Source organism: Taeniopygia guttata, chromosome 1 (genome assembly GCF_048771995.1).
Source record: "Taeniopygia guttata chromosome 1, bTaeGut7.mat, whole genome shotgun sequence".
NCBI lineage: Eukaryota > Metazoa > Chordata > Aves > Passeriformes > Estrildidae > Taeniopygia > Taeniopygia guttata.
Genome location: NC_133024.1, coordinates 107,332,142 through 107,359,804, shown reverse-complemented (window position 1 = coordinate 107,359,804; position 27,663 = coordinate 107,332,142). Strand labels below are relative to the sequence as shown.

The following is a 27,663-nucleotide window of genomic DNA, read 5'->3' as shown; positions in this document are numbered from 1 at the left end:
TTTCAGAAGTGTAATGCAATATTATACAGCTAACTATATGGTTTTATTTAAAAAATCACTCATTGCCTTGGTCCTTTCTAAAGAAGATCTATGTGTTTACAGACCAGAATATTCTGCTGATGAGGAATATTTTTCTCCTGGCAGGAATCCAAGCGTCAAAATGTGGGTTTTTGTAGCTGTGGTGAGTAATCTGTCAGCAGGGAAACCATGACAGCCTAGAGGAGGAAGAGAAGAAAAAAATCCAATCACATTGGAAACAGATACTCCATAAAAATAAATAAGGGGGAAATATTTTCCAGCTCTGAAGCCTTGTGTTGAAACTTATTATCCTGACAAAAATGGCACATTTGGATTTATTTGCTAGAATTTCTGATGATGAATCGGACAAGAGCTGAAAATCAGTTAGGATGTTCTGTATCTGATAGATTTTCTCAGTGTGGACAAAATATATTAATGGACAGCTTAGGAGCAATTCACACAAGCATTTAGATCAAATGCTGAGGCCTTTTTGGCATGTTGTGATGTATTCTCAGCTACTTCTAGGAGATGCTGTAGGTACCCAGACATCACATGGGCTGCCTTGTGCCATTAGCATCAGCGAGAGCCATGCTGGAATATGGACTCTGAAATTTATCCCAGTTTAGCTATACTTTCTGTAGTGAAACATGGAAAATCCTCACTGAGGTTAAGAGTGTGCCATCCACCCCTCCTGCCTTGCCTGCAGAGCTGTGAAATGGGAGTGATTTCATCAGCTAAATGAAATGTGGCATTGCAGGAGCTCTGCTGTCCCTCCCACGCCTGTGCTCACAACAAACCCCACATTGCCTGGCCTTGGCAAGGCTTTACCTGTTTTTTACCTGGTGCTGTGATTTCACAGCAAGGTCTGACTGCACAGTTTTGGCCCAGCACTGGATTTGTGAGGGTTCCCCAGGGGCTTTGCTGCCTGTCCTTCCTTCCCTCATCACTGCCAGGGTCAGCCCAGGCACACAGAGGTGCCTGAATTACAGCTGTGCATCCCCTCAGTGCTGCCAGCCCTGGCTGCACTCAGCCCTGCTTGCATCTACAGCTGAGCAAATAATCTATTCTGCAGTTTGCTCTCTGTTCTACAAGTGGTAGAAAATACTATATAAACAAGACCCATCAATTCATTCTTTTTATAGGTTGATAAAATACAAAAATGACATTTTCCTTTCACCTCCCGCAGCCCCTACAAAAATGTGCATCTGGAATCCAAAGTAAAGGCCTTATTTTCTTTCCTTTTTTTTTTTTTTAATAATATTTAGGGCAATTAGAAACATTGCAAAATTAAAATAAAAAATACGAGCATTTTGTTAAATTTTAAGGACAAAACTATTAATTTAACACACATTTGTTAGTAATTTTGACTGATCCAATGTCTGAGGTTTTAGCAAACACAACACTCAACCCTCATTTGTTCATTTGGAGCACATCTAGACTTCATCTCAGAACTCTGACAATGCCATCTCTGTTTTTCTTTTCACCTCTGAAAGTTTTCACTAGCTTTTGTCAGCTTGGTGGATCTAAAGCCAAAAATAAATAATAGACAACTAAGATCTGGCAGTAATTTTCTGAAATTCCAGGAATGCTGAGAGGGGAGTTATGGTTTGTGTTAAATGCTAAGTGTCCCCTCATGGTTCCCATGATCACACAGCATCACCCACACCATAACTTTGCAGGATATTTCAAATCTTTGCTCTTCCAGCATTTTCTCAGGGAAAGTTCCCATTGGTGTCAGCAGCAGCTTTTCCTGAGAGAAAATAACTGGTTTTAAGTGTTTGAGAAACTGCAGTTTCTAAGACCAGACCCTGGGATCTCAGCATGTAACATGTTTTAATTGTGACGTTGAGTTAATCATTAGAGTAAATCCAGTGATTTCATTGCCAAAGAAAGTGACAGTTTATACTGTATATTTCACTTAGTGATAAAACCTGGGTCAAGCAACGGCAGAATATCGCCAAAATAGATCACATTTGTGCTACTAATGTCTATAGTCAAAATTGTGATGTGCTCTGGGGTAAATTTGAAACATATGTTTTAACATTCACTATTTATCGTGGAACCAGGTTGAATTCAAACCTGAACAGAATTGACCCCAACCTCCAAATACTTTTATCTTATTTTCTTTTTTTTTTTTCTTACCATAATTGTCCATTTTCTGTTTTCAGCCTCCTGGAAAACCAATGACTGCGGAGAATAAAATACTTCATCATCAACTTCTTCAGGTTTTCTGGGTAAACAGTGTAAAAAAGTCCAATTGGAAGCAGCAGATTTTGCAGTCTGTAGATTAAAAAGCATATAAAATAAAGACATATGTGAGAATATTAGTAAAATCCTTAACGAGTAAAAAGGTTAACAAATTTTATATTAACTCCCACTCTGGTTACTCGGATGATGAACTCAGAATTCCACAGACTTCAAAAGAATTCCTCATCTGTGAATAAGATGGGAACATCTCCATGCAAGTCTGTAAGAGTTCAATGCTGACTTCACAAAAGTCAAAAAGTCACTCCAATTTCTCTGACTTTAGAAGAGGAGTGAAAATCCCTCTGCTGCACATGTTCTGGAGCTGGATCTCATTGGGAAGCTCTGAAAGAGGCCAAGCCATGGGGAGTGTATGACATAATTCGAACTTCGTTATCTCTTTGAGTTTTCTAAGCTGGAGGGAGGTTTGCATGTGGCTTTTCCATGACCTCACTCAAAACCCCCCCCAAACTCATGCTTGGTTGATGTTGATTCTTATAAATTCAAAGTGTAAAAATGTAAATAAAACCCAAAATCTCAGTTTTTACCTGCATTGTAATCTGATAACCTTGAAAGGCCTTTAGTCTTTCTTTCTTCTCCTCTTCTTGTCCCATGCTTACCCATGTGTCTGTGACTAAGACATTGGCACTGTCTGCAGCTTCCAAAGGGTCTGTTGTGAGAAGCAACTTGGTACCATACTAATGTGAATAAAATAAGGAAGATCACTAAGACAAGGAACTTCAATTACAATGAAAATAATCTCTATTTAAACTATTCTACTAGGCTGTTTCTTAGGCTCCTACCTCTTTGGAGTTCTGTTCACTTATTTTAGTTATCCTGAGGTCTGGTTCAAAGCCCTGACAAAAGAGATGATGGGTAAGACATCATGGAACATGTATAAGATCTTCACTAATTAATAAGAATGGCTAGAAAAATACTTATTGAACCATTGGCCATGGAAGAAGAACCTTTCAGAACTGTAAAACTTGAGGAAACAATGTTTTATTGAAAGTTTATTTTGGTGGTAAAGTGGTGAAAATTGTTCTAAAAACATAAGAAAAATGTATTTTGTCAGTTACAGAATTAAATGCATATTCAACGTTTAATTTTTTTTTTTGTTCTAAACTGATTTTTAAAAATACTTTATATTGCATTACAATGAACATTCTAAATGCCGCACCACCAGTTTACATGAAATGAGATGTAACACTTCCACCTATCTGAAACAGGATTTATTTTTTTTATGAGGAGAGTGCATTGGATGTCTTTGTAAGGCTTTATCAAATGGAACTGTGATCCTCCATGATTTAGATTTATACTCCTGTCAGATATTCCCATTTCTGATGTTGGACTTAGTAGAATCACTCCTGCTTTGCATCCAAATAACTGGATTGGGACTTGGTACCTTTGTTCTGAAAACAGACACTGAAGATAGATGCAGGCACCCACAGCTGGGGCCCTTGAGCAATGCCTGAGTGTTTGAGACAAGCCTGGCTGCAGTTTGCCTTCCTTTCTCCATGGGTTTGGTTTTCCTTACCCTGGGAGTGGCAATCCTCAGGTTCATTCCCAGCTGCGCAGCGCTCGTCATGAAGGACTGCAGGACGTTGTTGCCGTCCCCGACCCAGGCGATGGTGAGCCCCTTCAGGCCCCCATAGTGCTCCTGCCAAAGCAATCACAAGCTCTGGGGTTACCTCCCAGAGCAGCTGGGCAGGCTGATGGACAAGAGGGAATGATCAGAAGGGTCTGTGCAAAGGCAGCTGGCTGCCTTCAAGTGCTGCCTGCACGGACCACACCTGGAATTGCTGCTCCTGCAGGATGCTCACAGAAGGAAAGCCCCCCATGTCCTACAAGAAGACCCAAGAGCTGCTGCTTCCCCTGCAGAAGGACACGTTGTTACATGTGCCACATGGTGAGGCTCAAGCTGAGAAATTCAGCCCCAGACATGAAGTGATTTTAGCATCACTGATGTACAGCTGATCTTTGGGCCTCATAAACATCAGTGAATGCTGGAAATTCTTAATGTAGAGACAGTCCTAATGCCTGGAATATAACTCCTCCTAGCTTTTCCCCAAATTGTGAAAACGTCCATGTTGAGGTTTGTTATGGCTTAGCTGCCTCTGCACGTTGTTCCCTGTGGCCATGGCAGTGGCCAGGTCCTGGGAATGCATCCTCACCCCTCAGCTGCACAGGACAGCAAAGAACAGCACTCTGACAGCAGCTGTGCCACTCGTGGCCTGCAGCGTTTGTTCTCCATTGTTCAACCAAAGATTGCAGGGATTTTTAAAAATATGGATTACCCAAACTTGAAACAGCATTACAGAGTTAACTGTGGCTGTACTGATGGCACTTACAGCCAGCCCCTGTGCAGTTACTCTGTTCCTCCACCCCAAGCAGGTAAGGCCTAAGGAGGAACAAGAATAACAGGGGTTACATATTTCCAGACTCATTAATGAGCCCTGTTTTAGATATGCATGTTTATAGGCACTTAAGCTGATACCAAAATTTTTAGAAAGACATGACCAAATTCTCCTATAAGCCTGCTCTGTAAAATTCTATCTCATGACTTTAAACAATTTCTGGAGAGTCTTTTATTCTTAGTTCAAATCTGGGCCATGCTACAATAGCATTGTAGTAGCTGGAAGCCAGGCAGTGTTTCAACACTTTGTGTGACATGATTCAGTGCTTGTCAGAGAGGATAAGCATCCACACTGTACTAAGTGGCAACCTTGCAGGCAGTTGCAGAAAAGATGCCAAAAGACTGAACAGGAAAAGGGCTGGGACCACCCCCGCCTCTCCTGGCAGCAGCTTCTCCTAAACAAATAGTTTGTGAAGTTGTTCCGGAACAAAGTTATTGGCATTTCTTTCAGTGACCACAATTTTGAGTCAAAAATAGCAGTACTTGAAAATTGAATGACATTAAAGTGCTGTAAATACCTAAACTGGATAGAATCCTAGACTGCTCAGGTTTAAGGGCTAAAACTATGGTATTGCAAAAATATTGCTTTTTCAGCCAAAGTTTGTTAACAGCAGGCTCATTGGCAGAGATTGGATGCAAGGGCATTTACAGGAGAACAAATCAGGACTGTGTGGACATGGAAGTTATTTCAGTATAACCATTCTGCAGGTCTCCAAGGATCTTTCAAAGTCCCTCCACATCTCCTAGCAATGGTGCTCCTAGGAGAAGGCCAAACCGAAGCATTTATTTAAGGTGTTGTTTCCATTTAGGGCGTAGTGATAGCTGAGACCAGAACCCACAGCCAGAAGCAAGCGAGACAGTCCTGAGTTCTTTTCATCTCACTGTTTAAAAATAGACATCTCAGCCTTAATACTCAAAGCATTGACTAGAGTCACAAATACACTGCTATGTTAAACAACTTCACCTTATTGCCAGCTGCTACTCTGCATTAAAAGAAGCACAGTGCATACTAAGTGTTTTCCTCTGTTTTCCCAAGCTCCTAGCTGTTACAGATAAAATATGGAGTACTGGATGTGTCTGTATAATGATCCCTGATACACACTGCAAATTGCAATCCATGTCCGCAGTGACTACTGTGTAGAGTGGACATAGCTGAACTGATTTTAATGAAGATGTTTTGCTAATGGAAGGAGTCATAGCAAGGCAGAATCAAGTGTGTGTGTGCTAGTGAAGCCTGGTTTGTATCCTGTGCTAGGCTTTATGCTGCCACTGGTGCACTGCTGCTGTAATTCAAACCTCTTCATCTAAAGCCAGATCACTGTGACTGTGACTGTGACTGTACTGCTTATAAGCAAACACACACCCTCAGCTTCCAGCAAAGATGAGGTGACTCTGTTGGTCAGAACCAGAATACAAAAGCTGCAGTAACGAAACACACTTCCCCTCTTGCCCACTCCCTATTTTATTGCTTACACAATCACAGGTGAAATCCTGCTAAAAGTGTTTTGCCATGATAGTAACACACTAAATTAAATGAGAGCCTTTACAACACCTGATCACCAGAACTCCTGAAGATATTTTCCCTTTGTATCCTTCCCCAGTTTTTACAAATTATGTTATATTGATATAGGCTTTACTCCTGCATGGGTGTTCTGCAGTTTCACTCTACATTTGGAACGTGACTCCTAGTAAAGCCACATAAAAAAATAACATATTTAGAAAGTCTAGAGCCCTTCTCCCCTATGAAGCCTCTTCAGCAAAGTAGCTATTGCTGCTGTAGTGCCATAAAACTTGCCTGTGTTATTCTCATGAAAAATGCCAGCTAAATAAGTAATACCAATTTTACATTCAATTTTCTCACCCTCTTGTTGCTTTTACAATGTTTCATTCTGTTCTTATCCATGGCTGCAGTGTATTAGTGTAGGTAACTCTGGGAAAAAATAAGTATGCTCAGTGATTTGACCCTGTATGTGTAGAGAAGACTGGGTTAACTAATTAAGGACATTTGTGTCTGCCTCTGCCTGGACGTGCTTCCAGCGAGACTGAAACTCTGACACCATTATAGATTAATTCTGAAATGTTTGACCACAACTGTCATAACAGCCTTCAATTAAAACAAGCTTTTGAATAATGAATCAATAATCTGTCAAATTTTAAAATGTGATGCCAGGGACTAATCAAAGCTTTAGCCCTTCGGGAGACAGTGCAATCCAGTAAATGAGAAACTGGGCAAACCTGGATCTTCTGGTTCTCAAACTGGGCTTAAGGCAGATGCTGGGTCAGTTATCTTTCCTACTCCCACACTGGTTTTTGTCATGGTTATTGACACAGTATATTTTAGAGGATCAGGACAGATTTTAGTTGGGATGTCTAATTGTTAGAATAATAAGGATGATCATAGTGAGGAATTTGAAATTTGTAATAATTTGAGGTCTTGGGCTCACACAGCAAGGAAAATTTGAGAATATATTGAAGCCCTTTTCAAGCTGGGCAACATTATTTGTTATGCTGTTTAAAAAGAAACCACCGATGTATTTCTTATGCCAACCGTTGCTTCCTGGAAAAGAAAATTCCCCCCAGACCAGTGACATAAAAAGCTAGTGGCATATGGATCCACTCTAATTACCAGTCTGGCCATCCTGCAGTCAGCTACAAGTGAGCTGATTGGCCAGTGACATTAATATCAATTGAATCAATGTCAATACCCAGGCTGTCTCTGGAATACAAATTGTGTGATGCTGCCCTCCAGCCACGCTGAGCAGAGCACAAGCTGAGCCACAGCTCCTGCCCAGGACACCGAGGGACACTGGATGGACTCAGCTCGTGGCTCTGATAGAACAAGTAGAGGAGTTAAGGGGCTCAGTGTGTGCTCACAAACTCACAGCCTTTAAAGGCCAAATCCCCGAATCCTCAAAAACAGGTTTTTACGTGTTTGCAGCCATTTCAAGTGGGTTATAGCTCAAACACACTCAATTCAACACAACCTTTAAGAAGAAAGGTAGTGTATATATAGGCTAAGAAAAATGTTTTTCTTGGCTTAATAGAGGGCATTAACCCTGAGCACAATATTAAAGGACAGAGCCAGCTTAGATTTCAAACATGTGAGGGGATCCAGGTTGCTCAGGAAGAAGGCACAGGGCAAGAGGATACTGAACCTGGGGAATCTCACCCGAGTATCCATAACAGGAACACACTGCATGTACTGAAAAGAACATTTTCAGGATGAGAGTTTGCCATGAATACAGAATGAGAATTGACAGCCCTGAAAAGAAAACCACTGCGTTGTTTGGGGGATGCAATGGACTATACTAAAATAAAGATACTAAAATGAACTTGTGAAAAGGGAATAGAAGCTATAAGCAAGAAAAGTTTTTTTTTTCAAACAAACTGTGCAATTATGTAGTTTCAGACCAAAGAGAAAGTTCTTGAGGAGGGTTCAAGAAGGCACACACACAACAAACTTAATAGGATATAGAAAAATGTGCTAAGCATGAAGAGGGCCAGAGTGCATATAGAGCTCCACTGGAAAACAGAGAAGAACAAAAAAAAAGAAAATAAAAATCTACATTTTGGGTATGTACTGACAGCAGGGAGGAACAGACCCAGGCAGGAAAATATTTATGGGGATAGGGAAGAGAAATTTTTTAAAGAGAAATAAGCGGCTCAAAATCTGTAGGTACATTTAAATATTAGGCTAGCAGTCCGTGCCACTGCTGTAGTTTGCATATATGTATAAATGAAATAAATTGTCTTTGCATTGCACAGAAACAGTCTAAATATTATATATGGTCTTTCAACTCATTTAAAGAATCAGTGGTACCATTCCACATCCCTGTATTAATCTTCTTGCAGGCAATACTTGGATGACATCTTGCTGAAAATCCCTTGAGAAGCTTGATTGGGGTAAGTAGCAACTAGACCTTGTGGCTCACACCTCTTCAAAAGTTAATCTCACTTCTGTGGCCTGGCAAAGTTCATTATATGATTAAAACCTTGTTTCATAACATGCCACTCCAGTCTTCAACTCACTTTACAGTGCAAAGAGGAAAAAAAGAGAGCAGAGGAACAGAAAGGGAGAGTTCAGGCAGTGCCATCACCCACAGGGAGCTGCTAAGAGCTCTCCCCTGCCTGCCCCTCTCTCCTGGATAAGAAGGCAGGAATGGAAAGCGAGTCAGCCACCAGCAGTGCAACATGCCCTTGGCACAGCGGGGTGGCCACCCAGCTGCCCCATAAAGATGTCCTGACAAATTTTGGGCTAAGGAACATGCTGGAAAGAGTCAGGGAGAGATGAGCGGATGGAGGAAATGGTGCTCTGCTTATTGGGCTGAGTGTGAATGTGATGCAAATTTTAAAAAATCCTTCAATGTCTGTATAAAAGCTGAGCCATTTCTTGTGATCTCTGTAAGTGCTCACTCTGTGATGACACCTCTCCACATCAAAAATGTCCTTTTTTTGAGCACCAACTGCTGTGGACCCGTTTCTTTATCACCAAAGGCATCCTCCCTGATGTTTGGTGCAGCAAGGACACCCTCAGCTACCAGCTGCTGGTGCTGCCCTTGGAATTCAAGCCAGGGAAGAGTGCAGCCTGTGGGCTCATATTCACCCAGAGCTTCTGCCGTGCCTGTCCTGTATGAGGATGCAAAGGAGGAGGAGCAGAGGGTGATCAGCAAGACACGTTCTCATCCTGCTGCTTTCCACAGGCTTCCCCCTAAGATCAGTGCAGAAAGAGATGCATCTCCAGGAGGTGACTGGGATGCTCATTGGACTCTCCTCATTAACTGGAGGGGGAGTAGAGGGCAGCAGCACGGTGAGCCTGGGTGCTCACAGGCAGATCAAACCTAGATCAAATGAGTTTAGGGGCAGAGATACCCATGGCTGTGTGGGCAGCGAGTCACAGATTGTTCTGAAGAGTGTTACAAGTGATAAAATGCTAATTAATAAGGTGTTTCCAAGACAGAACGCCCCACAAAACACAACCAGAAGATTCTCCTGACTTATAGTTTTCATACAGTGCTTACAACAAAATGATGATGTTCTCATTACAGCTTACTATCTTTTATGCAATTTGAACATTGAGGCTGGCTCAATGTGATCTCACAAATCTCCCTTATCCTGAGGTCTGTAAGCATTTTAGTCTCTAGTTCACCAATTTTTTCTTGTCTTTCCACTGTGAATATAAAAAAATTACAAAAAAATACTTAAAATAAAAAAAAAGTGATTTTCACCAAACAAATGAATCTTTCCATACTTAAGGTTTAAAGCATGAATAATTAATTATTACCCTCACTAGATCTTTTCCACACACTGAATGTCCCATAGCAAAGTCTCCAACAGCTAAGAAACATAGCTGAATTAATCAGGAAATTATTCTGCCCTACCATTTTCAAGCAGTGTGTTTTTATTTGTTTAGAAAGTAAACAAGGTCAGAGGAGATCATCATAGTTGACAACCAGTCCTGCAGTATAATAATCTTTTTTATAAACCAGATCCTCAACCGATTGTAAAACCACATAGTCCTTCTGTTCACAGATAAACATCTGGTATTCTGTGTGTAAAATGTTATCCCATTGTCAGATCCACTGTTACATTAGATAAAAAATAAAAAAAATACTATATTTTTAAATTGTTCTTTGATGTGAACAAAGTTTAAACTGGTTATCACTTTGCATTAAGTGTTTGTACTAACATTAACAGGCTTTTCAAAACAAATTTGTTCAACCAATTTCCTAATATATAAATAGTAATTCCTTTTAAGCTGTCCATAGATTAGGGAGGAATCAAGAGCAAACCACTGAGTGTTTCTAAGACAATGGAAAAACTTTTGCTGGCTTTGCCTGAGCCAGATTATCATGTTTGTCTTTATATGTACAGCCCTCTGTACATTATTTGAATTGCAGACTAATTCCAATGAAATACTTAATTTTATGCTTAACTTCAGTCCCACTACAGCTGACAGGACTATGTAATTGTTTTAAATTAAACAGGTTCTTAATTATATTGCTGGATGAAGATCTCTTTAAACAACAAGTGCCATGTAATTACTACTTTGAAATACCAAGGGAAAATTGGTTTTGAAGATGCCTTCCCCAAACACTTACTAAGAATTGCAAAAAAAAAAAAAATTGTTTATATTTTTACCTGAAGAGTTAGGTAATCAGCTAAAATCTGAAGAGGATGGTATAAATCGGACAATCCATTGATTATTGGGATCGTGGCTTCTTTTGCCATTAGGTGCAGATCATTGTGGTTATAAACTCGAGCCAAGATTGCATTTGTCATGCTGGACAGCACCCTAGAGATGGCAGAAAATACTCAAGTCAAACATAATAAATATACCCCTATTGCACTCTTCACCATGCAACACATAAATATTAATGAGAAATGGTAATGAATCAATATTGTTCAGCTATCTGAATAATTTATCATGCCTGCAGAACAGGCTCAAATGTAGTCATTTAACAAGCTGCTAATAAGTAAGAAATTTCACTTCCTAACACTACTATAGTAAGTAAATGAAAACTGCTGCTCTATTTTATATTCTTTTCTCTTTAGCACTTCATTGTAGATGGAACATTGATACATGTTAAGCTCTCTGAACTAAGATAAGAGATTGTGCAATACTGTAAGAGTTGAAGAATTTGATAACCTCAGAAGAGATAAGGTATATTATTTTTTCAGTCTTTTAGCAAAGAACAAATGCAGCATTGACTGAATATTATAGGTTCTGTATGGTAGCCTGACTCTGTGAGGGTCAGCAATACAGATCTTAGATTACCACAATTGTTTACAGAAACACAACAGGCTGCTTTATCCTACCTGCACACCTGTGTATTGACTCACATGGTATCAGCATTCAAAGAATGCCCAAATTTCAAACTCAGAAAGGAAGGGGTTGCAGAAGCCCCTGTACCACTCTGGCATTAACTTCATTTGCTGAAGTGTGAAAGACATAGATTAGCATAGTATATTCTGAATTTTTTAGATAAATTAAATATGGATTGGAGCTCTTAATTTCTCTGCATTTCTGTGTTTTAATCAGGCCCTGAAGCCTGACTTTGAAGTAGCACTTCGTGTGTTTTCATGTTATCTGAAATAGGACCTTAAAACAAAACAAGGGAGGACTGAATTAGAAATATATGGAAAAAATCCTTGCAGTATCTGCCTTCCTGATTAGACATAACAAATTCTTGCACTTCCTCTTGTGGAAATAAGGCTGTTAGTACCATCATCAGCAAGGCCTCCTGATGAAGTCAGTAATAAGTATTTTCTACTGACACCAGACATTCCTCACACAAGCAAAGCTCTTATAAAATCTTACAAGATTGCCTGTAGAGCTCTCTCTGAAGAATAGATTGTCAATAGAAGCTACAAATTAAAAGGAGGAACTGAACAAGGAAGGTATTTACTGATTACAAAGTACTGGAACACTTGCTGTTGGTACCATTATTTCTTCTTAGCTCACCAGTTCCTTTCTCTGGGGGAAGCCTGTTTTGTTTGAACTGGCCATCAGGGATGTGATGTTCCTTTTGTTGGCCATCTCACTGGTGGGGACCCTAAACCAGGCACAGCCAGTCCCCATCAGTCAAGGGAAAGGGGCAATCACACTGGGGAATTGCTCACTTTCCTTATAGCTTTTTTTCCTTTAGGATGTCAGGACAGCTGATTTCTATTTGACACAGCTGATCAAGAAATTAAAGATGGTTCCTTCATAGGGTATGCCTTTAGGGAAAATTCAGTCAAAATCAACTAGTGAAAACTGCTGGAGTTTCATCTTTAGTCTGTTAGAAGTAGATATCAGATTTATTAGACACCTACCAGCAGGACATCAGACAGTCCTTCTGCCAGCATTTCTAGATGTCATGTTTGCAGTAGAAAAATCAGCTGTAATCTGGCTTTATTCTTTGTGAAACCAAAATAAAACTAAACTTGAGGGGAATAAGACATGAATAACCCTCACCTGGAAGTCTGTGATTACAGGGGAATGATTAAGTCTTCAGTAATTTAATCAATTTAAAGGAACCGTGTAATGTTAGACTTGCATCGGGGGAAAAAAATCCTAAATATATAGGAGTCTTATCAAAGTGAAATTTTGGAAGCTAAGGGCTGTAAGCACAAGTTCATCAGGTGACTCAATTTAATGTTCTTATTCTATCAATGACTAGGTCTTTCTCTCTTTTCATTCCTTTTCAAAACCTTGAGACTATGAACTTCCAAATCCCAGAGCCTGGAAATATGTTATACTGGAGCGCTGAGTACATTGAAATTCTGCATGTCTCTCTTTTCAAAGTAATTTTTATTTCTACAGAGAGAACCTGAATTTTTTTCCTCAGCTGTATCCTCTGAGGAATCCAAAATGAAACACAGAGTATGCCTTTCTGATATGGCAGACCTCTGAATTTGAAAAAGGGGTATTTGCATGTATTTTGTATATGTGTCTATTATGTATATTTTGTATACTGCTGTGCAAGGTATCTTTGCTTTTGTTTTGACATTTTATATCCATTCAAAAGCTTTAAAATTCTCATAAAACTACTTCACTTTCACTCACAGTCTCCCAGGGACAGACAGTGTATGTGTTCTCAGCAAAATAAACCTGTTCCTCATAAATGCAGAGATTAATGCCCTAATAATTCCAGTGGACTGGTTAAATCACCCTTTGAGCACTTCAGGGCTGCCACTGAACCTGATGGCCACTGAGCTTTAGTGGTGCCCAGTGGAACTGCTCCACTTTGGGAAATACAGACACAGTACTTATATTTCATTTCAGGTAGTAGATCAGACATGTTAAACAGCACTGAAAGGCTCAGAGCTCCTTAATGGGCGGTAACTTTTTGCTACAGTGTCAGCATAAATGTAAATGTCTTGTGAAGCATGGAGGAACTGATTTATGAGCAGGTAATAAGTCACTAAAAAAATGTTCACAACAGCAATGCTTTCAATCCTTACCTGCAGCAGTTCTAATAAAAACTGTGACTTTTATAGATCTGTGCCCCTTTCGCTTTAAGTCTCAATCTCCAGTACTTTAAAGGCCTTCAGAGCCCCAGACACACGCCTGTAAATATTTGAAATACCCTCTGGGTCTACTACAGGCATTCTTTTTCTGTTCTTACATTAACTGAATGAGGTTGGGATGTCATCTTTCATTCACAAGAAGCACCAAGGAATTAACACTCCAGTTGTTTTTGTTCTTTTGGGTAAGCTACTCAGCCTTGATGATGCAGTCAGTGGTATTTCTGCTAATGACAGCAGGAGTGGAGCAGAGCACTGGGACTCTTTACTGGAACAGGGTTTGGGAAAACCTTGTCCACTGAAGCAGGTGAGAGCTGTAACTCAGCAGAGGAGAAAAATCCCCAGGTAAGGGTCATAAATAGGGACTTGTCCTGGAAGAGCAAGCAGTGACAGAGAAAAGGGGGCTGAAGGTTTGCTTGGGAAGTGGATATTGTAGGAACTTTATCCATAGAATGGGGATGCCTTCAGAACAGCTGGAATATTTACTTGCTTCTATTTATTGCCTTGTTTCTTGTAGTTTATTGTCTGCCTTTTTCCTTTTTTGCTTGTGCAAACAAAGGCCGTTCAGGACACTGTAAACAAAAGATTTAATGTCCCTTTACTGTCACATTTGGGAAGAAGGAAAAATGAAAACTAGCCTATATCAAGCATATCTGGTTTTGTGTCAGATTTGCTGTAGGTTTGGCATCTGACTGGCAGAGAGGCTCCAGGTGACAGTCCTGCATGGTTGCTGGGAGAATGCTGGTAAATCTTATTACAGGGAAGCACTTTGGAAGGGCCCATCCTTCCCCTTCCTGAAGGTTTGGCTGCTGGGGTTTACAGCCAGCTTTGCAGTAGTGCAGATGAGAGCTGCAAGGTGATCAGAGGGAGGGAGCATCTCACCTACAAGAATAGGCTGAAAGAATTGGCATTATTCAGCCTGGAAAAGAGAAGGCTCCAGACTGACCTAATTGCAGCCTTCCAATACCTGAACAGAGCCCACAATAAAAGATAGAGAGGGATGATTTACAAGAGCCTGGAGTCAGGAATGGCTTCAAACTGACAGAGAGTAGGTTTAGATGATATTAGGAAAAAATTCTTGACTGTGAGGATGGTGAGGCACTGGCACAGATTGCCCAGAGAAGCTGTGGATGCCCCATCCCTGGCTGTGTTCAGGGCCAGACTGGATGGGACTCTGAACAACCTGGTCTAGTGAAAAGTGTCCTTGTCTATGAAAGGGGGGTTGAAACAAGATGATATTTAAAGTCCCTTCCAACCCAAAATATTCTATGATTCTCTTGCAGCTCACTTTGATTCTGGCAGATTTATGTATCTAGCAGAGAGTGAGAGTTAAGTACTTCCAAGCCTCAAGGGATTGAGATTTTTACTTTCTACTATCAATACATATGTCTTCCATTTCAGTAGTAAAAAAAACAAGGAAGGAAAATTTAAAATGTTCAAATGTTTGTTCAGAGAGCAGAAACACAGTTCTCAGTCTCTCCCCCTTTCTGAGAACTGTGATATTCAGCAAAGGCAACGGAACTCATCTACCTGCTTGCACATTTTGAATTGAGCCTGATGACCTTCACACATCATATCTTTCCCCAGAGCAAAAAGGACAAAAGGACCTACTCAGACATTGCTAACCTTCCAACAGTTGGGCCTGTCTGAATCGACCTTAGGCTGCCTAGAAAGCAGGATGATGCTAAGGCTGGATGAAGCTTTAATAGCTGGAGTGCTGTGGAAAACAGCAGGAGCACCTGCAAAACATGACCTCATGTTCTGCCAGCTTTCTTCAAATTCAGAGGCAGTCCACTATAGAAAAACTCTGAGCTCAGGTCCTCCCTGCCACTGCAGTGGAGACAGGCTGCTACCCAGCCCTGCCTGCATGTGACTCTGGGCATGACTGACATCTTCCAGGGATGCCAGCCAGAGAAGGGAGGCACAGCCCAGCCTCCACAGCAGTTCTGGCAGCTGGGAAGGAGGGTGCAGGAAATCTGAAACTGGCTACAAAGTGTTGGTCCAGTTTCATGCTGCTGAAATGGGGGGATCAGAAAGGTCCTCATTGCCACCCTGTCACTGCAGGGACGCTACTACAGCAGGCTAAGCCCACCAGCAGCTGGCCTAACAAACATAAATTGTGTCTTTGCTTTTTGATTTTGCTCCAAGGGCAGCAGAACCAGAAGGTTTGAGTCTTGTTAAAATATATATGTGCTGTCATCAGTGGAATTACATGACTACTGAGGTTCCTAAAATTGTTCCATTTGTAAATGTAACTCTAATTAGCACTCTATATGCCAAAATAATTCTCAGTGTGGGAACTGTAGGATAGCTTGAGAGGATGGAATAAAGGTTTACCGAGCTACAGATTCTGTGAGCTGATCTGTAAATATTTAAGAAATTTGGGCTACCTTCTGACATTTTCCAGAAAGAAAATATCAGCTTCCAAAATTCCGTAAGACAGGTGTCAGCCCAATCAATAACCAAATGCAGTGATCAATCGAGTGACATTTTACCAACCTTGCTGTATCTGTGAGACTCTCATTAGTGCCCAGATGTATATCTTGTGTTGTAAGGAAGGAAGGATGTCCTCCAAGGAGAGCAAATCCTACAGTGAGGAAAAATTTTTAAAAAAAGATTAATTAAACACCAGCAGCTCATATTTACAGTCAAGATTCAAAAACCTTCTTGATATAAAATACATTTACAAAAATAAAAGTAGAAATCATCAGGATATCAAAATGTTAAAATTATTAGCATTTGACACACAAAATTTCAAATAAATATTCTTTGGAATAAACCCACTCAAATGTATGTGTTACTGAAATCCTTAGCCATGAGCTCCTATCTGTGATCACAGGAACAGCGATTCAAGCTCCAGAGCTACACATTGCCACAAGCATCACTGTTGCTCCCTGTTAAGAGCCAGGTAATCCATTTATCATGCTGCATTTCTACTTCATGGAACTTTTCATCCTAGAAGGACCATCCAAGTCATGGTGCACTTCCACATTCTTGTAAGGATTAACATTGTGTTTCATATAAAGTCACTCACACAGAAAACCCTACTCACACTCCGTAACAAACTTGAATTTGGTCTCAAATGCCTTAAAAATGATATTGTGAGAGAGAGAAGAGGAAAGGTCTCAGGCCCTGCCAGCATCCCTCTACCCTGCAATAATTAGGAATTTGCATGAAGGCCCAAAAAACTGGATGGATTAGGTATGAAGAGTAAAATCCATTCCTGAGCAGGAAACCATGGAAAGACTTGAGCATCATTTAAGAATAAAAAACACTTTGGGGAACTTCAAAGGTGTCTGAACAGTGTTTTGGATGAAGACAAATTACATGTTAAAGGCAACTTTCAGGTTCTCTGCGGCTTTATTTTAATTACACCACCAGTAGAAAGTTATCACAAGTAACCATCTGACACAGAGAGGGAAGAAAACATCTTTTCACCAACATCTGAGTCTCTCTGCGTTTGCCTGGTTTAAGTCTGAGGCCTCTTTCTACTGAATCTGAGTGTAAAGTCCTTCGTGGCCACACTGGGAGGATGGGGCCTGATGGGGCTCTTTTATGAACTGTCACTCCCTTCCAGTACAGAGATTTTCTGCAGGCAGACACTGCCCTGTCTTTAGCATTTCTGATGGAGGAAATTTCCAGAGAATCTTAGTATGGACAAACCAGCTTTGTTGAGACAACACTGTGGGGGCATGAGTCTTTTATTGTGACAAAAATCTAGAAAGAAGCCCATCTTTATATTTATATTGCCAGGAAGAGAAAGGCTGCATACAGCACAGAAGAGTAGAGAACCCCACTTTGTTTACCAAACTGTGATGTTGTGCAGATGCTGATGAATTTTGTGCTGTTAGAAAAAAAAAAAAATTAAAAAGAGAGAGAACATAAGAGTGGAAAAGAAGAAAAACCTGGAAGAAAAGGTCAAAAGCTGCTCAAGCTGGCTGTATCCATTAGATGGCACTGCTGACAGATTCAGCAGTGCAGATTCAGCACGGTGGCTGTCCCACAGCTACTCTTTAAAAGAGGATTAATCCAGGACTGAGCAGTGAAACCTTTCACAGATAAAACCAACAGGTACAGGGAGCAGGTCTGGGCCCCACAGCTGGGCTCCTTACACAGAGAAACCCTTATTAACTTCCATCTCCTGCCAGCAGCAGGGTTGAGGTGAGGTTTTCTGCTTTGCATCAGTTCAGTCAGCCTCTGGAGTTTAAAATACAATAGATAAAAACCATACTGGAAAATCATTGCCTTTGGACTGCCTCAATTTCCTTAAATGTCAGATTAAAAGTAATGATGTTCCTAGTCCCACCTGAAGGACAAATTTCTGCTCCCCTAGCCAGTGTACACTCATTTCATTGAATGGGCCCTTTTAAATTGCTTGTTTTTTTCATTAGGGATTGCTCCAAATCTCAAGAATATTACAAGTCAGACAGCGCAAACTTTTAATGATGAAGCACCATTTATTCTACTACTACTTTTTTCACCTCCCCTCTGCAGCTCAGACACAAACACTGTATTTAAAGGACAGTGTATACAAACTACACATTACAGCCTGTTTATTCAGTGCAAATTTTTAAGTCAAGACCTCAAGGATGAACTGTCATTGGCAGTAACTTTTCCTTCCCAAATTCTTGTGGATTTTTTGGAGTCATATACAATTATGCCAGTTATTTATTCCTGCAAGTTCTACACAATACAGCAGCTCTGCTTTTAGGATTCTAAATGCATACACTTTGGTAGATGATTCACACTCTAGGCACGCTCCAATGGACATGTTCTGTTTTCTAGAAATGATGCCCAGGTGAAAAAATGGGAATCTGAACATTTATTCCAAACTGCCAGACGTCAGGCAGCCCAGTCAGAGCTGCCACCTGGAGTCTGTGTACATAGCAGAGCCCTGATGTGTTGGGCTTTCTGCTCATGAACTGGCCATCTGTGCAGGGCCTGGGCACATATTTCCATACAAAACTTTCCATCTGGAAATCCAGGAGCTCTGTGCTCTAACTTTGTATATAGTTGCAGAGACAGAATCTTTTTCAGATTCTTTCATCCAGACTACCAGTAGAAAGTGAAAAAAAGAGATGACTTTTGAAGGTATGCAGGCGCCAATTCAGCAAATAAACATTGGAGTGCTGTGTTAAGCTGGGAGATCTAATCCTTTGTTGTCACAACCTGGTCATATCCAAGGCCACATGCTAAATATTTATATGAATTGTGATATCTTCAATAAACTAATAAATGTTCATACTGCAAATCCAGAATGGATTATTACCTCATGTCCACAATTCTCACTACTGTTAGTTTTCAAAATACAGTTTCATGCCTCATGCTGTGGCACATTATTGACCCCATTTATGCAGACTTTTCAGATGGGACATAAGTGAAATCTTCATCCCAGGCTGTCCCTGCTTCATGGAGCAAGGGGGCCAAAATGAATCTTGTAGTTCACAGGTTGGCTACCCAGTTCTGGGGCTGTCACCAGGAGACACACATAGTCATCTTCTCAGACTCAAAGGAAGGATCTTTTTCAGAATTTCCAGACATATGGATTTGCATTTATTAATTTCCTTATTGCCTGCCCAGACTTACAAAATAGGAGGTATTTTTCCATTTAGACTGATAACAAAGAACTCTCCTAGGCAGCAATTAGAGAACATTTTTAAAGCAGAAGCTAAAAACTGATAAGCAGTTTTTAAAAGTTATTTTTAAGCTACCCTTTTAAGTGAAGAGTAAACTAAGAATTCATTTGGGCCCTCTGTAATGACGCCAAGCTAAATAACACTTAGCCACTCCAAGAGAAAACAGACCCTGTAACATATAGTACCATCCCCACTATAGTTCATATGCTATGATGCAGTTATTTCTGTGACTCTGTAGCAGTCTTCAGGCATGGTCATCATGTTCCTCTCACCCCACTGTGTAGGAGGAGTGATTGGGAGTAATTCCACTAAAGCAAATGGCACTGAACCCCTTTAAGGCTGTTAAGATCTTGTGTATTCCAGGGCACAACAAGACAAGGTAGGCTGAGCTTTCCTACCTGCACTGCTTCCTCTCTATTGCTACCCTTTGAAATATTGTCTGCATTCAGTGTGAGATGGTTGGATTTATTTATGACTTATTCACTAAAACATAACTGCAGCTGTATATTTTAAGAGCAACAGTAGCAATCAGATTATTTTACACCAAAACTATAACAAAAACAGGTCATTCACCTTTGTGCCATGCCTGAGCATGTTTATTTTACAAGTAATATATGACCATGTGAATAGCTGTTTTCAAAAAGTACACAAAATTTTATGCAGAATGGGTATGGAATTCTGACTGTGAAGAGGTGACATTTTCCAGTGTAATAGCAGATATGTCACATTTTCCAATAAAATAGCCAGAGATAGAAATAAATCTCCTAGGCTTATAGAATAGGATTTACTCTGCCACTACTCTATGGAAGTTACTTCTAGTTCTGCATTAAACTTACAACATCAGTGCTTATCTTAGAAATGGTAAAATTATATGGGTTTCAGAAATATACATTAGGACAAGATTAAAGAGGCAAGGAATTGTACCCCAAGAAGAGATCTGTTAGTCAGTACAGTTGCAATGTCATTAGAATAAAACAGTCCAGAGAAACAGGATGTTGAAAAAATCTTAAATATCAACTGATCTATTACAATGCATCATAAATTAATGCTTTGATAATCTTCAATTGATATGGACAACTGGGAGAAATGCAAAAAATATCACCCCCAAGTTAAAGAAGGGCTAGAGGGAGGATCCAGAGAATACAGGCTAAGATACCTCACCTCAATCCATGGGAAAGTGATGAAGCAGCTAATCCTGGAAACCATTTCTAGGCAGATTAAGCACATGAAAATTGTCAGGAGCAGTCTGCATGACTTCACAAGAGGAAGTCATGCTTGAGAAGCTTAATCAATCTCTATGATTCTATGACTGGCCTGGTAGATGAGGGAAGGACAGTGGTTTTTGTCTGCCTGGACTTCATTGTGTCCATTGACAGTGTCTCCCATGAGATCCTCCTGGCCAAGCTGAGGATGCCTGGCTGGATGAGCAGAGCATGGGATGGGCTCAGAACTCTCCAGATGGCCAGGCCTGAGAGTGGTGACCACCAGCACAAAGTCCAGCTGGAGGCCAGCGACCAGCAGTACCCTCAGGGTCCATTTGTGTCCAGTCCTGTTTAACACCTATGTTAAGGATCTCGATGACCAAGTGTGGTTTCAGCAATTCTGCTGTTGGCACAAAACTGGGAGGAGTGGCTGGTACATCACAGGGTCATGCTGCTGTCCAGAGAGATCTTGACAGGCTGGAAAAAATGGTCTGACAAGAGCCCCATGAAGTTCAGCAAGGAGAGATGCAAAGTCCTGCACCTGAGGAAGAACAGCCCCTGCACCAGGACGTGATGGGGTCCTCCCAGCTTGGGAGCAGCTTGGCAGAAAAGGACTTGGGGGTCCTGGTGGACAGCAAATTGAACACACCAGAAGTGTGTGTACCTTTCCAGCAAGGTTGGTGAATGGTGTCCTGGACTGCACCAGACAAATACTGCAAGGAGGTGGAGGGAGGTGAACTTTCCTCTTTATACCATACTGGTGACCCCGAGAGTCTGGATTTGGGGTCCTCAGTATGAGAAACTTGGACATATGAGATACAGTTGGTTTGGCCATGCTAACAAAGAGTCACAAAGATGGCTGAGGGACTGAAGCATATTTCATATGAGAAGAAAAGCTGAGAGAGCTGTGACAGCACAGCCTAAAGAACAGAAGGCTCAGAGAGAATATTGCTAATGTATATAAACACCTAAAGCGAGGAGGCAAAGAAGACAGAGCCAGGTGTTTTTCACTAGTACAATGGGCACAAACTGGGAAGATCCCTCTGAATAGCAAATTCTATTTACTGAAAAGCTGATTGAGCAATGACATAGGTTTCCACAGAAGATTGTGGAATCTTCATCCTTGGAGATATTCAAAAGGCTTCTGGACATGGTCCTGGACAACTGGCTCTAGAAGACCCTGCTTGAGCAGGGGATAACCTTCAGAGATTACTTCCAACTTCAACCATTCTGTTTATTTCTCTTTCAATAATGTTGTTCTTTACAGCCAAAGGGACAGTAGGAGTTCTGAAAACACTTCCATGGTGTTAGTATGTCCCAACAAACTCATAGAGAGGGCACAGAGAACACTTTGTAATCAGTGCTTTCGAAGTCTCTGCTCTGTAATGAAATGCATTGATTTAGCTTTTCTGAGAGTTGCAAGGTTTGTTTAGATTAATCTCATCCCCAGGACCTTGTCCTACAACTGACCTCTCTCAAGTTATTGAAGGGGCAACTCTTGGAAGTGCTATTTGAGATGACTCAGGAACTTTATAAACACTTAAATCCACTGCAATTGTCCACTTTCACTAGACATTAGAAAATTGGTATTAAATTATCTTGTTTAGCTAAAAGAAACACATGTGGCTCCACATTTGTTTCGAGTTAGAAATTCCAATGAGGGAATAATTTATGTTAAAAAAGCAGCTGAAATGTATAGAGTTTTTGTGGACAGAAAAAACTTGAGTCTGCCTCTGAAGCAAAGTCTTAGGCTTAACAGACTTAAGACCAATTAACTGAAGGTGTGAAGTTAATGCACAGAAGCTGAACTGTATTAAACTCTCTTGTGGAGGCTCTCACTCAGAAATACATTTGTTTTATTTCACTGGAGCTTAATTCTCCCTTGGATGAATTTATGTGCATTAACTCCCATCCTTAAGTTAATTCATTTGAACTTTCCTGAGCTTCCCCCTTCCATAAGCCTTCAAAAGCTGAGGACTAAGCAGTGTTTCCCTCAGAATACAGAAGAATGAAGGATAAACAGATCCAGAGAATACATTATCTGGCCACATACCAGGATGGCAGGAAACAAGAAACTGGACTAAAAACTCAGGCATTAAAAGGTGGGTGGTCTTCACAGAGAGGGAATGCACATTAGTAAGTCATTATTATCAGGAGAAAACAGAAAGCAACAACAAGTCTGCCTATAGAGCAGGATCAGCAGGCAAATGGCTGTGCCAGAAAATACAAAGGCAAACTCAGAAATGCTTGGAGTTAATGTATCTGCTTCTTCCTTCCACTGTTTTTACCTTCTCTCTTACATTTCTTGTAAAGACGTGTGAATACTCAACAGGTTTGCTGTTCCTTTACTAGGGAGAAGTGAGGGATGCTGGGTCAACTTAAATAAGAGAAGAGCAAGTTCTTCCTTGATGCATCACCAGATCAGAGTTATTTTTGCTAGGATTGACTGATGAGTGATTTATTTCAGCAGTGTCATTGAATTCAGAACAACTACCATATAAATAAAGATACCATAGGTACATGTTTCAGTATTACCTACAAGAAAAATGTTCCAGTGCCTGATATTATTAGGCTAATATCCTTGAGTCTCCATAAAGTTATCTTCCCCTGTAGATAATCATGTTAATTTTTCTCCTGAATTTATATCAAGGCATTACTGTTATTCCCAGCCTAAGCACATTTAAATGTAACAATGGTAATTCATATTACCTTAGAAAAATATTTATTAGATCTTGCACAAAATTAAATTTGTGATGCTTACTGAAGTAGATGTTAGGAAATTTACATCTTGCCACTACAGCTGGGAGCTTACACCAGAAATGCTTACTTCTGTTATTTTTATTTCTGATCTATTGTGTTTTGGAAGATTTTGGCAAAATTTCAGTGACCAAAGCCATGTGCTTGAAATTAATATGGAAGGTGAAAACACAAGCAGACAATATTATTTTCTTATTTTTGCTTTCAAAGTTTAGGTTTCTCCTGAGTACAAATGCTAAATGCAAAATTGTGCAGTGCTTTTCAGTACATACTTAATGTATACAGTTCCATATAAAGTCTTACTGTGCCATTGCTCAGATCTACCTGTTTCTGCAGATAATCTTGTCCTTGTGCTTCTCTTCTCAAAAATCATGGCCAAAGATTTGCCTTGCATCAAAGGCAAATACTGAAACATGAAAAATGAAGTTATTTTCCATTTTATAATCATTATACTCTTTAAAGTAAGAAATACTTCTTGTACATTTTAGTTCACAATTAGAAAATTTGCAAAAGTGGGGTTTTTTTACCTCTGGTTTTGTTCTCCTGCCCTTCAATAAATTTATTAGCAGTGGAAAGGTTAAAGGCAAAGAAGTAATTCTAGGCCCAAAAGCAACTGCATTTTGGCACTCAATTTGAGCCAGCATTAAGGAGAACTCAGATATTAATTTATTCCCATGCAGGGAAGTGTCTTCCATTTCCTACATTTAGTGCTGCATGTACACCGTGTGTGGATGGATGGGGTTAGCTGACAAGAGGGAGCTAGCTGCACTTTAACCTTTCCACTCACAAAGTCCTCTGAAGTGTTTAAAGAATATTAAAGATAATTTCTGGACACTTTACAGGAAGGTTCTTTGACTTGTAGCACATGATTTACAGTATTTAGTAGCTTCGGAGATTTTGTTTAGGACAAGACAGCTGAAAGGCTTTTTCATAATACTCTTCAGAACAGTATTTATTTCAACACCTGAGGGACTTAAATGACAGTTAAATCATTTTACCTCTCCTTTATTCTTTATCCTTTGTTTCAAATCTGATGCCATCCACAGCAAATACTTCAGTTCATCAGCTGTGTAGTTCTGTAGAGTAAGGAGGTCCCGACCTTTCAGATCAACATTCATTTGAGCTGGTGTCCCATACCTGTGTCAAAAGAGCAAAAAATGTGTATTTCTTGCCATTCAATAGTAAATTATATATGTGCTAAAGCCAGTGAGCAAGCACCTGAAATCTCTCCCACTCCCCTCACATGACCCAGCTGGATCATCCTGATATACTGCGTTAATTAGTTTAAATGACTCCTTCTGTCAGACAGCCCCATGTCACTAGACACTATATCAATGGCCACTGTAACAATGTTTTAAATAGTGTTATAAAATGTACATTAGATGTAATTTCTTCTGTCTTCTGATATGCATATGGCAACTGCATGCTGCCTGTCAAATAAAGCCATTCAGAGCCTGGAAAAATGACTTATGTGTAGACACCAAAGCTGCCCTTTCAGGGGTCAGAATAACAGAAATGGATCTCAGTGCTGTTTCTCCTTCCTTTTTGCTTTGTGCATGAGTAGACACTTGCCATATTCCAACCTCACTCTCACAAAAGGTGGCATTTCTATAAATGTGTATGAAATCTCTTCATTACACTGGGGGAAAAGGGTAAAAAAAGCCCAACAAAATAGCATTACTGTACCACACAAGACATTCTGGACATGTAGTGTTTATTCAGTGTATTCTGGCCTCCATCCAGATTTAGGACTTCAGAATAAAATTGGATGTTGATAATCACCCACAGAAGTTACACGATCAAATTTCCTCTAGATTAGATGAGGCATCTTATTGAAAGTCTTGGCCAAGCCCATGTTTCACAGGCTGAAGGTTAACAGGGAAGTGTGGCAGCTCAGCCCTTTCTCTGGCTTTGTAATTGCAGCCCTCCTAAGCTCTACACAGCCCACACTATGCTCTTGCTAAGGTTTTGATGGGTATGAACTAAACATGTATTTTATTTAAAGTCAACGTTTTTAGACTGATCTAATAAAATGGAGACCAAAACATTGCAAAGAAGTGGACTGAGTCCAGCTAATATTTTTCTATTTGCAATTATATTTCTATTTTATATTCCACTTTAGCTCACCATTGAGACTAGGCTCAGATGCAGTGCCTGCTAATTGCCAAGCCCTGAAGTCCATAGCTAGGAAAATATGCCCCACACCATGAAAAACAGCCCACCAAGAAAAGCTACTGAAATCCAGTCTTGAATACCAAGACAATTAATTTATACTTCACGGGATTGGCTTTAATTTTTATTGTCTATATTCTGAAGGAAAATAATTGTATAAGTGGAACTTCTTTAATTATTTTAAGTGTTCATAACAGGGATTTGCTTTTTTAACTTGTTTCTGGGGAAAAAAACCAAACTAGTCCCACTTTAAAATCTATGCAATTGTCTGCTGGTCCCTACTCTCCTTTTCCTCCTTGTTTCCAGAACAGCTTTAGGGCTGCTCCTTGTTTTTCTCATTTCAGCCTGCAATTCCTTCCAGGGACTGAGAGATTATCTAATCTCAATTTGTCAAACAACTTCTGTTCATTGGTCTTGTTTCACCATCTGGCATGATTGAGAAGTGGACTGAGAAATATTCACCACTAATTTCTCCACTGGCAGATAGTGAAGCACTTTAATTGGTTACCCAGAATTGTCAAGAGAAGTCTAAGCAAAGGCATAGCTGCTCTCATATGGTGTTTGACAGGCTGCAAGCAGAAAGTTGGACTAGAGATCTGCTCCTGACCTCTTGAAGATTCTGTTTTATTGCTATGACCTCTAAGAAATTTGTTCCTTTCCCTGTTATCTATATGTGAAAGAGGGGCAGAAGTGGAAAAATTCATTCCAGAGAAGGAGCATGAGACAACATACCAAAGTTAAAATGTAACAGGCAGAATTGCAAGGTCAAGCAGTTTTGGGTTCTTCCTTTCTGAGCAGGGGCAGCATAACTTTGGGCTAGTAGCACAGACTCACAGGCATTAGGTTATCCTGCAGTATCAAACACAGTCTGCTTAGCTGGGAATACCCACAGACAGTGGTGATAGCGTATGCCAACATGATGCTATAATGTTAAAAAATCCACCAAAAATAACAATGCTACGTGTGGAACTTAACAAATCGGATTACTTCCTTGGAAAACCAGATTTACTACAGTTGTTTTCCAAACTTTCTTTTCCATCATCTCTGTTAACTGCAGAAATTTCCCAACTGGCTGCAGTATAAAAATCTAAAATTCATTAAAAAATTAACACTCAGCCTTTAGAACCACTCTGAAACTGTTGCAAATAAATCATAGAATTTGGAAAATATTTGGTTTTCATAAAATGTAATGTAGAAATTATAAACAAAAATTACTTATTGCATATTAGTATTTGCATAGTATGCAAAATACTTATTGCATATTCACATTATGTGAATGTGAAATTTCTGCATATTGTTCTCTAGAACTAATCACTTGTTACATAACAAGTGTTAACTCTATTCTTGTTGAAGCTGACCTAAAACCACGAGAAAACATGGCTTTCTAAAATTTTAACCTGATTTTGGAGCTGTGACAAACCTGAGAAGCAGCTTAGTGAAACGCTGCCATACAGTTTCTTTCCTGCAATCAGGGGGGACAGGCACAGTTATGTGGGTGCAGAAAGAACCCAAAGCCACGTCACAGAGGCAGGTCTGCCTGCTTGACTTTGAATCTCCCAACATCATGCTTTTCCTCATGCCTCCAGGGTATAGAGAGACACAAAATAATGAGGCAGAGATTCACCTTGCAGCTTCAAGGAGAGAATTCCCCACCCAAACTGTCCATGATATATGTCTAAATGCAGAAAGAGTACCTTTATTCAGATAGTTACTTACTGGTTACAGTACCTGCAGCACACACTGACCTCAAGAATAAACATTCCTTCCTGACTTCGCAGCTAAATCCCACACAACAAATTAATGGTATTCCACAAACACTATAAACAGATATCCTGAAATCACAGAGCTTGCTATCTGGTGAGGTAAAAGGATACTAAAATTGCAGGGAAAACCCCCACAGAGCCTTTCTCTAAAACACTCACTCCTTCACAGGATTCTGCTGCTTTTGACTCCAGGTTTCTGACTAAACACCACACATGAGATAAAATGAAAGGATAAGCTCACCAAAACTGCCGCAGCAGCTGCTTGCCGGTTCCTGCCAGTTTTGCAATAGTGACAAAATTCCTCCTATTAAACAGCATCTTCTGTTTGTATTAAGACTTCTCTTAACCCACAAATAAAGTGATGAGGAAGGAGGGTGTAGGAAGCAGAGAGTGAGCTGTGCTGCTGTGCAAATGAGAGAAAACCAATAACCAAGGTCCTGGTTTCA

At 40.2% G+C, this 27,663-nt stretch overlaps 1 protein-coding gene across 1 annotated transcript; it reads right to left on the bottom strand.

The window, feature by feature from the left end:
* Nucleotides 1–11: 11 nt before the first annotated feature.
* On the bottom strand, nucleotides 12–27,663 carry OTC (ornithine transcarbamylase). Its single transcript, XM_012569509.5, has 10 exons — nucleotides 27,459–27,663; nucleotides 24,281–24,419; nucleotides 23,607–23,688; nucleotides 16,187–16,274; nucleotides 10,817–10,970; nucleotides 3,800–3,922; nucleotides 3,066–3,119; nucleotides 2,811–2,960; nucleotides 2,161–2,298; nucleotides 12–215 (listed from the first exon to the last, which is right to left on the bottom strand). The coding sequence occupies exons 1-10, from the start codon at nucleotides 27,533–27,535 to the stop codon at nucleotides 156–158; spliced, it is 1,065 nt and encodes a 354-aa protein (XP_012424963.5). The 5' UTR covers nucleotides 27,536–27,663; the 3' UTR covers nucleotides 12–155.

What these genes read in the sequence shown, in the direction of transcription:
- OTC (XM_012569509.5), bottom strand. Translation starts at nt 27,535, where the DNA reads ATGCTGTTTAATAGGAGGAATTTTGTCACTATTGCAAAACTGGCAGGA. An exon ending in CTGATTACCTAACTCTTCAG is followed by an intron (nt 3,923 to 10,816) that starts GTAAAAATATAA and finishes TTGCTTTGGCAG; the next exon opens with GAGCACTATGGGGGCCTGAA. An exon ending in ACAGAAAATGGACAATTATG is followed by an intron (nt 216 to 2,160) that starts GTAAGAAAAAAA and finishes TTCCTCCTCTAG; the next exon opens with GCTGTCATGGTTTCCCTGCT.